Genomic DNA, 12,161 nt, shown 5'->3' on the forward strand with positions numbered 1-12,161 from the left:
ATGGTTCCCTGAAGAACCTTTAACATCCGTGAAACCTTTCAGTTGCACAAAAGGTTCTATATAAACTCTTAAAAAAAATTTCAAAGCAATGCCATAGAAGAACCATTTTGGTTCCACAAAGACCTGATAAGCTGAATCTGCCATTTTTGTCCAACAAACAAACCAGACAGGAGAGTATAGATTAATTTTAGTGGACTTGAACATTGTGTATATTGACGTCTTTCCCCGGTTGAAACAAGATACCTTCTGATGTCCATGTTTATTTCATGCTATAACTAGTAAACAGAAAGAGATCATCGGTTCAAGTGCCACTTGAACTGAGACGCTACAGCGATCTGTCACAACACATTAAAGAGTCACAAACTGGCAGGTCTTTGCAAAGGATCAATTACAAAGTGTCTTTTAACTAAAACATGCTGTGCATAGACACATATACAAAAGGCTAAATACCTGTAAATATGGTCGGATTAAGCCTTTATTTATTTATTTTGAAGACAGAAGTTAAGCAATACCTAAAAACAATATTAATATGCTGTATAATATTATTAATCATTAACTTTTTACTGTTTGTATTTCACTTTTTATGTAAATGTATATCTTCTAACTTATTTATTTGTACTTTATTTCTCTCTCTCTCTCTCTCTCTCTCTATATATATATACTGTATATTTATATAGCTATCTATCTATCTATCTATCTATCTATCTATATATATATATATATATATATATATATATATATATATATATATATATATATATATATATATATATATACAAATTTCATTTAAAAAATACTTTTCCGGGTAATTTTATTTTTATTTAATTATTTTTTTGTTTTTGTTTTTTGGAGTAGGCTGCTAGATAAATAGATGCATGTGGTGTGGACAAACGTTAAAACGTCTTTGTGGGGGAAGTGTTACTTTACTCAACGCTTGCTATTTGGAGCCAATCATACCTGACTGATGGTAAGCGCTAAGTTTCTGTGTTGTGTTCCTGGGCCGAGGCGCTCCCCCGGCTGGCGGAATTATGTACAGCCACAGCATTGAGCCGAACGCGGGCTCGTCTGCTCACAATCCTGTGCTTTCGCTTCCTTCATTGGCAGGATAACAGCACTCTGCAAGCTGCTTTTGAAAAGACACAAATACAGTTCAGTCTTAAGTAGTGCCGATTAAACTTAGCAGATCCACAAGGACCGCCCGAACCTTGAATGTAACAGTATTGACAGAATGACGAGAAAAGGTTTGTGCTTTAACTGATCTACTTTTGTCAGTGTTGTGGATATAGTTTAGCTTGCTAACCACATAGCCAACTAGCCGACAAGAATCAAACAAAAGACTTGATTCCTTTTGTCCCTAAAAAACAAAGCGGTTTCATTAATATACTGGGCTTTCAGTTAATGATATTTAGCCAATGAAAAATTAAACAATAGAAGCTGACCAAACAATTATTTTCATAAGATTTTGTGTTTGCATTATAGCTAGGGTAACCAGTTTCTTTTGCCATATTGACCAAGCCCAGAAAACAATCTGATTTAAACACATGCACATAACTGAAAATAAATAAAAATTTACAGAAATTAAACCTGTTATGTGTTAAGTAAACATTTTATTTTCAGTGGCCTGAGTTAAATTGGTTGTCTCAAGTCAATTTAGGAGCATTCATTCCGGGTTTGAACTCACTGAACTTAAGTTATCTTGTAAATATCGTAATGATGTTTATCATAATGACAGTCTAGAATTCAACCAATATTATTCAGAAGACATATAGCTGTGAATGTTGCTATTATTAATGCTATTATATTATTTATGTCATTATTTATATTGTCACGAAGCACTGATCTTATTTGAATTAATTAGGAACTGATGAATGCTTATGAGAGGATTGAAATGGCAGAGTGTTTGATATGATAGATATTTATCTACATTCACAGGTTGGGATGAGGAGCCCTTGGATCATGCTGTAATGTCACAGTAAAACAAACTTGTTTCTTCAGTATTTACCTGATACATGTGTACAATGGCATCGAGAAATGAAATTCAAGATATTTACTAAAGTTTAGGTGAGTCGGAGGATGTTTTTTTCTGTAAAGTTTCGTTGTTGTTGTTGTTGTCTATTTGTTTGGTTAAAAGTGAAATATAGTCAGGTGGATTTGTATGTTGGTTTACCAAAATACAACTAATGTGCCCTTGACTATACCTTGTCAACAAGGGCAAGTTCAGACCTGCCTATCAGGCCTGTGCCAACAAGCGTTTAGTGACTACATTGGACTTAACTGATTCTGATGTTTTTTGGTATCAAGCACAGCTATATTTAGAGTGATAGTTTCTTGTAAGCATTTTCATGGGTTTAAAACACATTTTTGAGATGATGTTCTGTCGCACTGGTTTGTGATATTTCACACTTCCGGTGTCACAGGTTTCATAAAGCTTATTTTCCTTCATTTCCTTCCTCCACTTTGACACCTAAAAGCGTTTTGATAGATTCTGTGCCCTGAGTTGGGGTTAGCAATGATTCTCATTTGACCACAAAATGGCTTGCTGATGGCAGAGTCAAAGATTTGATAATTTCAGGTCAGGAGGAGAGGCAGAAATTGCTGCCGTTTATTTTTCTTAAATGATGCCTTTGCTCTGTGTTTCCATAGAGGTTAAGTGGTGAAAGCTTTGGGGCCGTCAGCGCTTCTTGTTGTGGGGAGTGAGCTGGCCATGTCAGGGGTCCCAACCCCTCCTCCTCCAGGGGAGATGTCCAGTGGGCCTGTGGCGGAGAGCTGGTGCTATACCCAGGTGAGATGGACTGACGGCTCAGGCAATCATGTACAGGCTGAAGTATTTTAGAAGCTATTTATACAGCAGATCTTCTCTGAGTGATTGTTTATATCATTGCAAAATGTAATCTGCATTATCACACAGCTCTATACGGGTTTATACAGTTGGATATATGTTGCATACAGCTTCATCCACATAAATACAGTACACTCACATGAAGCGACTATATATGGTCTAGCAAATTTTTCTATTGCATTGCAAAATGTTATCAGCCAACTCTTTATATAATGTAGGTGATGTAAGTATGTCCAACTTGGGTGATATGTACTGTATATAGCAAACCTTAATCGCTTGAATTCTTGTATAGTTGTAAAATGTAAACCTTTTATCGCCCAGCACTAATCTGCTTAATACTACCTAGGAGCGAAGAGTACTATGAAGAATATTAAAAACATTATGATTTCTGTAAAGTTGCTTTAAAATAATTGTGAAAAGTGCTTTGCTAATAAATTTGACTTGACTTGAAATTTGACCATTTTTTTCAGTCTTAATATGGCTCTCTAATATGACAAGTATAGCTTGAGCAAATGCATATGTTTTGATCTCTTGCTTGTTATGGTGCTGTGCACAGTTTGATCTAATGGAGGGTAATCAGTGCATTAAAGTAGATAGGGTGACACTTTATTGTGCAAGTGATAGTCATAATGTAGTCATGCTGGTTTATCAGATATGGTAAAATGATACTGAGACAAATTTCCGACGGGTAAGACTTAACCTCAGGTTAATGCAATGCACAGTTGAACAGAAGCTGTTTAATTGCTTACAAATGAATCAGATGTTAGTAAAAAGTCACATTTTGAAATGGAAAGCTGCCTGTTCATTTGTTCTTGTGGCATTTGGCGTGTTGTTCTCTAGGAACGACTGCACATCGGTATGTTTGTTGACGGTTATCAGTTTTCACTGATGGTAATCTTTGATGATCTTTTAGGTCAAGGTAGTGAAATTTTCCTACATGTGGACCATAAACAACTTCAGCTTCTGTCGAGAAGAGATGGGTGAAGTATTGAAGAGCTCTACCTTCTCCTCAGGGCCTAATGATAAGATGAAATGGTGAGGAGCCTATGCATATGTTTGTGTGTGTTATAATGTTATCATTCCCATAAAACATCTTTGTCTGTCTTCAGGTGCCTACGGGTCAATCCGAAGGGACTCGATGATGAAAGTAAAGATTATCTATCCCTATATTTGCTACTAGTTAGTTGTCCAAAAAGTGAAGTCAGAGCCAAGTTCAAGTTTTCTTTACTGAATGCTAAACGGGAGGAGACGAAAGCTATGGGTGAGAACTTTGCATTTGCCTTTAAATAGAAAAACAAGTCATTGGAGTCATGTTGTTTTTAGTCCTTCATAGATTTGTAATGTCAAGTGGCTTGAACTTAAGTCATTATTGGCTGATTGCTTTTGGTTTGTGACTGACTAACTGCTTACTTCTCTACCCAATGCAGAAAGCCAAAGAGCCTATCGGTTCGTCCAAGGCAAAGACTGGGGCTTCAAAAAATTTATTAGGAGAGATTTTCTGCTTGATGAAGCAAATGGGCTGCTACCAGATGATAAACTCACGTTATTTTGTGAGGCAAGTATGCAAACCTTCCATACATGAATGTATTGATTTGGATAAACCCCACCTGATTAATCATTTTAAAATGCATTATTTATCTTAAAGCATTTTTAGGTGGTATGCAATAATAGATTGTTTTCTGTGAGGTCAAAAATGTGTGCAATTGGTCTAACTATCCACTGTGTCATAGCAGCGTGAGTGTTTTAATATGAAATCCACAAATAATTCATACAAATTCAAATATTACATTGCCAAGAACTTTACACTAGCTTTTTTAACTACTTTTTTTAATTTATTTATTATTTTATTTAATCATCTCAGACATTCTTATTTGTCTTTGACTTTTGACTTTGACATTTGCTTAATCCAGAGTTACTTCTGTCTTTTAGTTACACTGACATGGTCATTGGGGTGATTTATTGTTGATTTTTTCCAAAGAACATGGAAATGTGGAACATGCAAAATGTGTTGCTCTCTTCTGAAGTGGATTGCAGATTGAATTTCCTGCACGTAGCATGCTCTGATCCGTTTGTATGAATATGCTAGTAGCCGTTTGACAGCTCGCCCTTCTCTTCAGTACGTAGCAGGATAGAGACGTCACCTAGAGCGGCAAATGAAATGGGTTGTCAAATGAATTTACTGTAACACAATTATGAGTCTTGCTTGAAAAATAGCCGACATGCCTGTTGAGATCCGCTGCAGGGTTTAATATTTGCAGGGAAATTGGCAATATCACAAGGCAAAGTTGAAACTAAATTCAAATTGCAGATAATATGTTTTCCCTCATTAATTGGACAGTTTTAGATGACTATTACCGGAAAAACTATTAAACAACTGCAGGATGCTTTCATCAGCTGAGTTTCTGATAGTAGCAGTTGTTTTTCATTTTGCATGAAAGTTTTTCCTCTTTCATTCACCTCCATTTTGCTCAACACTCTTGAATATTTTAGTAGCAGGCCAGATTGCTAGTACTCTAAATGAGTTAACAGTGTCAACATTGTATACAGAGAATGTATAAATAGGAGCACTTAGTCAATTAGTACTTGCTTAATAAGACCTGCATTTTCTCTGGCCAGTCTCCATTGCTGTTACAGACACATAATTAAAGCAATAGTTTGCTCTAAATAAATATTTTAAGTTGGCTAGCATTTGAGGTCATGTTTTGTCATGGATGTCATGATTGCATTCATTTGGTTGCAGTCAAATTTGCCATAACACATTTTTACACCGTTCAAAGAAGTAAATAAATCCTGCACATAGCACTGCATCATAATGGGGAATAAAGTGGCATCAGATAGATAGATAGATAGATAGATAGATGAAAAAATACAGTAATTGTCACCAGATAACTTTAGATTTGGAACTAGCTCAACCTCTTTCAGTAACCATTACAGAAATCTCATTTCAGTTGAATTTTCATAGGCCACATTCCCACTGCTTTTGACTTATTCAGTGAATATAAAATAATCATAAATTTTATTGTCATTATTATGAAATAAAAATAAACCTTGTCATAAAGCTAAAAGAAGTTTTACTGTATTCAGTTCAAATTTAAAATACTGATATTTACATCTTAATATAATCATTTTTAAACAGTAAACCATCAAGTTTTTTTTTTTTTTTGGATAGGTTGCCACTTTTGCGCTTGCCATCAATATGTGTTGATTTGCAGACAAGAAGTCCATGATCTCAGTGTCTCTGAACATCTCAATTCACAGTAAATTAACCAAGCTGTTCTCAGGAGCTTAAAACATTGTATCATAAACTACACATGTAAATGCACGCTTCACCGGTAAAGCATACTGTATATTTATTTAATGTATCAAACTAAGCCATATTGCAATATTGATTTGCAGCCCTAACTGCAAGGTAACGTATAATAAATAACAGAAGAACAGTATGATGACTTCTCAGTGAATCACATTGCAAAGCCAGACCGAGTGGTTTAATTGGACTTGTAATGTGTGTTAATTAGGTAAGTGTTGTCCAGGACTCTGTGAACATCTCTGGACAGTCCAACATGAACATGTTGAAGGTTCCGGAGTGCCAGCTGTCTGATGACCTGGGTAACTTGTGGGAATGCTCACGCTTCACGGACTGCACTCTATATGTGGGAGGGCAGGAGTTCAAAGCCCACAAATCCATCCTGGCAGGTGAGTCTAATCCAGACCCCCAGCCCTGCTGATGACATCAGCTCCATGTCCTCCTCTCATCCCAGCGACGCTAGCTCAGCACCCACCCCTCTGAGGCATTGTGTTTGTGTGTGGGGAGACAGTTTGTGTGACCTTGGCGGTAGTGTTTTTTTTTTTTCTTTCTTTCTTTTACTTTGAGGTCGTAATTCTTCAATATGACAGATCTAGATTCATCACTAAAAAACCACAGTGTGATCCACTGCTAATGTCCTCAAAGGACGACTGGGTTCATGAATGAGGCTTTTTGTTTCTTTTTTTGCCTGTGTACTGTAGATTGACTTACAGGTCAGAAATAATCTAATGAAAACTGGACAGTTGTGTTTTTTTAATTTTTTATTGTGACCACATATCAAGAGACGCTCATATAATGTGACTGACAGATTTATTGCTTTCTTGACAGCGAGATCACCGGTCTTTAATGCCATGTTTGAACATGAAATGGAGGAAAGTAAAAAGGTATGCATTTGATGCTCTTTTTATATTGCAATATTGGTTTAGATACGTTTGCTGTTATGCAGTGTACAAGTTCATAAGCTGCTTTGTTTTCTTGCAGAACCGAGTAGACATCAGTGATGTTGAACCAGAGGTTTTCAAAGAAATGATGGGCTTCATATACACAGGAAAAGCACCAAATTTAGAGAAAATGGCTGATAGTTTATTAGCCGCAGCGGATAAAGTAAGTCTGAAGTTTTATTAAATCTTGAAATAAGGTTTTTGTTTTTTTTTTTTTAATATGAGAAATGTTTGCCATCTGGGGATACTCTACCATTCAAAGGTTTCAGGAATAATGAAAAATAATTACTTTTATTAGGCAAAGATGAATTACATTGATCTAAAGTGACACAGTACATTTGCAATGTTATAAAAGATTTGTTTCAAATAAATGCCAAACTTTCTATTCATCAAAGAATCATAAAAAACTCCCGGTTTTCACAGAAATAGCACAGCTGTTTTCTTCACTGATAATAAGAAATGTTTCTTAATCACCAAGTCAGCATATAAGAATGATTTCTTAAGAATCATGTGATGCTGAAGACTGGAGTAATGATTGCTGAAAATTCAGCTTTGAAATCACAGGAATAATTTGCTGTTTAAAATATATTGAAAATATATTAATAGAAAACCGTTATTTTAAATTGTAATATTGGACAATGTTGCTAATTTTATTGTATTTTTAATCAAATAAATGCAGACTTGGTTAGCATACGATAATTCTTTAAAATACATTTTTTAGTGTATATGTATTTTTTTTAGAAGCCAAAATGGTAATTATGTGATTTACATTTTTTGTAAACCCCAAAGTGGAATTGTCATAATTTTCTCATTCTTATGTTGTTTTAAACCTGTATTGATTTTTTTTTCTTCTTCTTCGTGTGGAAAGACATTTTGTACTAGTCACTGAAGCCAAGTGATTCACTAAAGAATAATTTAGATGTCACAACTGCTTTCATTGATGCACCAGGGTGAGCTAGATTTTCATTAAATGAAGTCTTTTGAAAGATTTTGCTGTGTTTCTCTCAGAATATAGTCATATGGACTATTTCAGTAATGCTTTTATGGTGCGTTTTCCTTTTTGGAGATTAAAGCCTTCAGAAAATTGACCAGTAAATGATTACTAATGGATTATTTTGTGTTGTATGGAGGAAAGAAAGTCATACAGGTTTGGAACAACATGAAGGTGAACAATTGCTGACAGAATTGTCATTTTTGGGTGAGCTAATGGTTTAAATGGCATCACAAACCTTTGAATGTTGTATAAGTCATGTGTGTCGTTTTTTTCAGTACGCTCTGGAGCGCTTAAAGGTCATGTGTGAGGAAGCCCTTTGCAACAGCCTCTCGGTGGAGAACGTGGCAGACACCCTCATCCTGGCCGACTTGCACAGCGCAGAGCAGCTCAAAGCACAGGCCATAGATTTTATCAACAGGCAAGCTCCGCCAAAGAAACTCTGCTTGATAAATTCCTGCTGCCATGGCTGTTTACCAGCCTGAGAATGAGAGTGTTTTTCTTCTATCTTATCCATAGGTGCAGTGTCCTCCGACAGCTGGGCTGTAAAGATGGGAAAAACTGGAATAGCAAGTATGTAATTAGCTGATATGTGTGACACAAGATTAATACCAAGCTCTTATCAGCTCTCTTAGATGCATTAGAATTCATTGTTTTAGGTTCTGGGCAGCCCGAGCTGATTGGCTGGTACCCACAACCCGCATATCTCCTGATACCGGTTATTAATAGACTCTGACTGTCTGAAACGTCAAGGAAGAGAACATTTCTGCATTATAAACATATCACAAAGTCGCTATTATAGATCCCTGGCGCCCTGCTGATCGTACTCCTCAGAATGGCAATAAATCCTGCATTAGTGCATGCTTATTTGGAGGCAAATGGTCTTTTGTATAAATAGATTGTTGCTTGAATCTCCCATATGCACCATTGAATCGAGCCTCTCTTACCTTATTTTTTTACTCCATTAGACTGGATTAATCCACATTGCTGTTATCGATTTTTAATGTGTCTTGTGTTAATACTAAAACGTCTTCACCCTCTCCTGACAGTCACGCCACGGACATAATGGAGACTGCGGGCTGGAAGTCAATGATCCAGTCTCATCCTCACTTAGTGGCAGAGGCTTTCCGCGCGCTCGCGTCAGCACAATGCCCCCACTTCGGTCTGCCCAGGAAGCGCCTAAAACAGTCATGACGATGTTCCCGCTGCTCTCTTGGGCCTGTCCTGGGGCAAAAGGCAGAAAACCGTGGAGTTTAGACTATCCCATTGTCATCTGAACCAACAGCACAGGACTGGGACGGGCTGGCTTCTAAACTGCAGCGAAAGCTGTTCACACCCTTCCTGAGCGATGGGTTCGGCATCTGAGCTTTATTTTGCGAATCTTTCTGTCACTTCAAACAGCCTTAAACTATCTGCCATGACTCTTGTGTGGAGTATTTGAATTCTCTCAGTTCTACTCTGTGCCTGCCTTGTCCCATGAGACCAGGCCTCTTCCCTGTTGCACTAGTTCCCAAAGTCTTGCTGTTTTATATGGCGCTTCCTAGGAATGCGTCAGGAGTTCAATCCACGGGAAATAGTATATATTCCTAATGTTTAGCTGTGCGACTAGACATTAAATAAATGTTAACACAATAAGTGCAAGGTCATTACTTTACACTTTTTGAAAAGATAGCTATGCCCCATATTGATGGCACGATTTCTATGTAAAGACACGGTTTAACCAAATTATTGTTTGTGTCCTGCCCCTTGACCTGTGAAAACATTCAAAGTGTCATGTATTCACAATTTTACAAACGACTACATTTTTAGACACAATAGGGTTGCTTCCCTTGAATTTGTCTGCCATATACAAACAAGTAGTTTGAAGTTGTCTGGCCCATAATGCATTTGTGTAACCTGATTGAACTAGACAATCCATCTTCAAACACATTGTCCTCTGTGATCAGGAAATGTTTGGATGCTGAGCATCAGACTGTGGCATTACTGTGTATGTCATATGGATGGATTGATGAATGTGTGATTGGGAGGTACAGATAGATTGGTTGTCTTGTTGTTTGGAGCTGTGGTGTTACAGTCGAACTGACAGTGATTTGGAAGAGGACTCTACATTGTGTCACGCTATACCGACTTGTTCTGTGAAGATTCTGGAATATGTTCAGTCTTTTAAAAAATATTGTCTGCGAGAATGCCTGCATTAACTCATTAAAAAAGTTTTTCAGCATTCAGTGGTGTTTTATGTATTGTTTATATAATATACTTCCAATCAAAAGTTTGGGGTTGGACTTTTTTTTTGTTTGTTTTAGGGAGTCTGTTTTGCTCACGAAGACTGAATTTTATCTGCTCAAAAATACAATAAAAGCAGTAAAATCATTGATTAATTTTTTTTTTTAATATATTTTGAAATGTAATTACTTCCTGCAATGACAAAGCTTAAAGGGATAGTTCACCCAAAAATGAAAATTTGATGTTCTGCTCAAAAATACAATCAAAAAATGAAAATTTGATCTCAGGGCATCCAAGATGTAGGTGACTTTGTTTCTTCAGTAGAACACAAACAAAGATTTTTAACTCAAACAGTTGAAGTCTGTCAGTCATATAGTGGCTTTGAGCGTCATAAAACATACACAAACAAAAGCGAATGCTCTCAGGACAGTTCAGACATTCCAGTGAATCAGAAGTAAAAAAACTATCTAAATACTGTTCAGTTTATTGCACAGACTGATTGTTTCGTATCTTTACACATCAATGTATCGTCAAGAGCCGCAGGGTTTAATTTGGTTTTGTTTATGTTTTTTTTGACTCTCAAAGCTGTGATTCCCATCCACTTCCATTATATGACTGACAGACTGCAACGGTTTGAGTTAAATGTCTTCTTTTGTGTTCCACTGAAGAAACAAATTCAGTCACCTACATCTTGGATGCCCTGGGGGTAAGCAGATAAACATCAAATTTTCATTTTTGGGTGAACTATCCCTTTAAGTTTCAGCATCCAGTCTTCAGTGTCACATGATCCTTCAGAAATCAATAATCAAGAAACATTTCATATTATTAATGTTAATCGAAGTTGCTTTTTCAAGATTATTTGAAAACAAGATCAAAAATACAGAATTTGAAATAGAAATCTTTTGTAGCATTGTCTTTACTATCATTTTTGATCAGTTTAATGCATCCTTGCTAATTACTATTATATATGGCTTATTATATATTTTTTTTTTTCTCAGTAAGGGCAGTGTTTTACTTCATGATCTCATCCTGAGAAGTTTGTTATAGTTATTATGTTTAGCAGGAAGTGAAATGTCACCTGCAAAATGACTAATGTTTTGACATTTTGGTTTGGTTATTTGTGTTTAACACATTTCAAGAAGGTGAAAAGAGGTGATGAAATGGCCAAAAAGAATAATATAAGAACAACCGGCCATCAAGCTCAACAGCAAATTGCATTTTGCTAAACATAATAGTCATTTTATGATTGATTAAACATTGCAGTGTTATTCTAAACACTAAACAGCATTAGCTCAATTGTTCCTGGCACTGTAACTGCAACGTACTGTAAGTTGTGGTACCGCGACCATTGTGGTCTCTGCAGCAGTTGCAACGTATTGCTCTCGCACCCTCCATGATGGGAAATCAGGGCTAATTAAAGCGAACAGCATGCAGTCCGTAATCCGAGCTATCAAACACGCATCTTTTTCCCGTGCCAACATGTCGCTTCATGCCAACCGTTTTCTTCAGCTCCTAGGGAACTCTGTGATAACATCTCACTATTAGAAAACCTCTCTCCCACTCCTGTCTATCTGGAAGACAATTTTTTAAGTGCACCACTGAGTTAATGAGACATTGCGAATTCATACAGTTGTTCTTTTTTCCATCATAGGGCAATTCAGTTTTGTCTTTTGTTCTTTTCTTTTGTTCTTTGTGAATCGGATGGTGGGAGGCCGTCTATGCTGAAAGTCAAAAACATGAAAATCCATTCTGAAAGAAACAAAAGGTTAACATTTGGGGAAGACTCCAACGTTTTCATAAGCACATAAACTAATGTAACACAGGTCTGTACATCAGAAAGCTTTTTATTGAATATGATCATGT

The 12,161-nt window shown here is 36.5% G+C and overlaps 1 protein-coding gene across 1 annotated transcript; it reads left to right on the forward strand.

The window, feature by feature from the left end:
• Positions 1-1,079: 1,079 nt before the first annotated feature.
• On the forward strand, positions 1,080-10,296 carry LOC109048508 (speckle-type POZ protein-like A). The gene is made up of 12 exons (XM_042731043.1): positions 1,080-1,241; positions 1,933-2,061; positions 2,644-2,782; positions 3,753-3,874; positions 3,949-4,100; positions 4,267-4,394; positions 6,355-6,532; positions 6,972-7,027; positions 7,125-7,247; positions 8,354-8,496; positions 8,595-8,648; positions 9,125-10,296. The coding sequence occupies exons 3-12, from the start codon at positions 2,705-2,707 to the stop codon at positions 9,267-9,269; spliced, it is 1,179 nt and encodes a 392-aa protein (XP_042586977.1). The 5' UTR covers positions 1,080-1,241; positions 1,933-2,061; positions 2,644-2,704; the 3' UTR covers positions 9,270-10,296.
• Positions 10,297-12,161: the final 1,865 nt, after the last annotated feature.

The sequence above is a fragment of the Cyprinus carpio genome, chromosome B9 (assembly GCF_018340385.1).
Source record: "Cyprinus carpio isolate SPL01 chromosome B9, ASM1834038v1, whole genome shotgun sequence".
NCBI classification, from domain to species: Eukaryota; Metazoa; Chordata; class Actinopteri; order Cypriniformes; family Cyprinidae; genus Cyprinus; species Cyprinus carpio.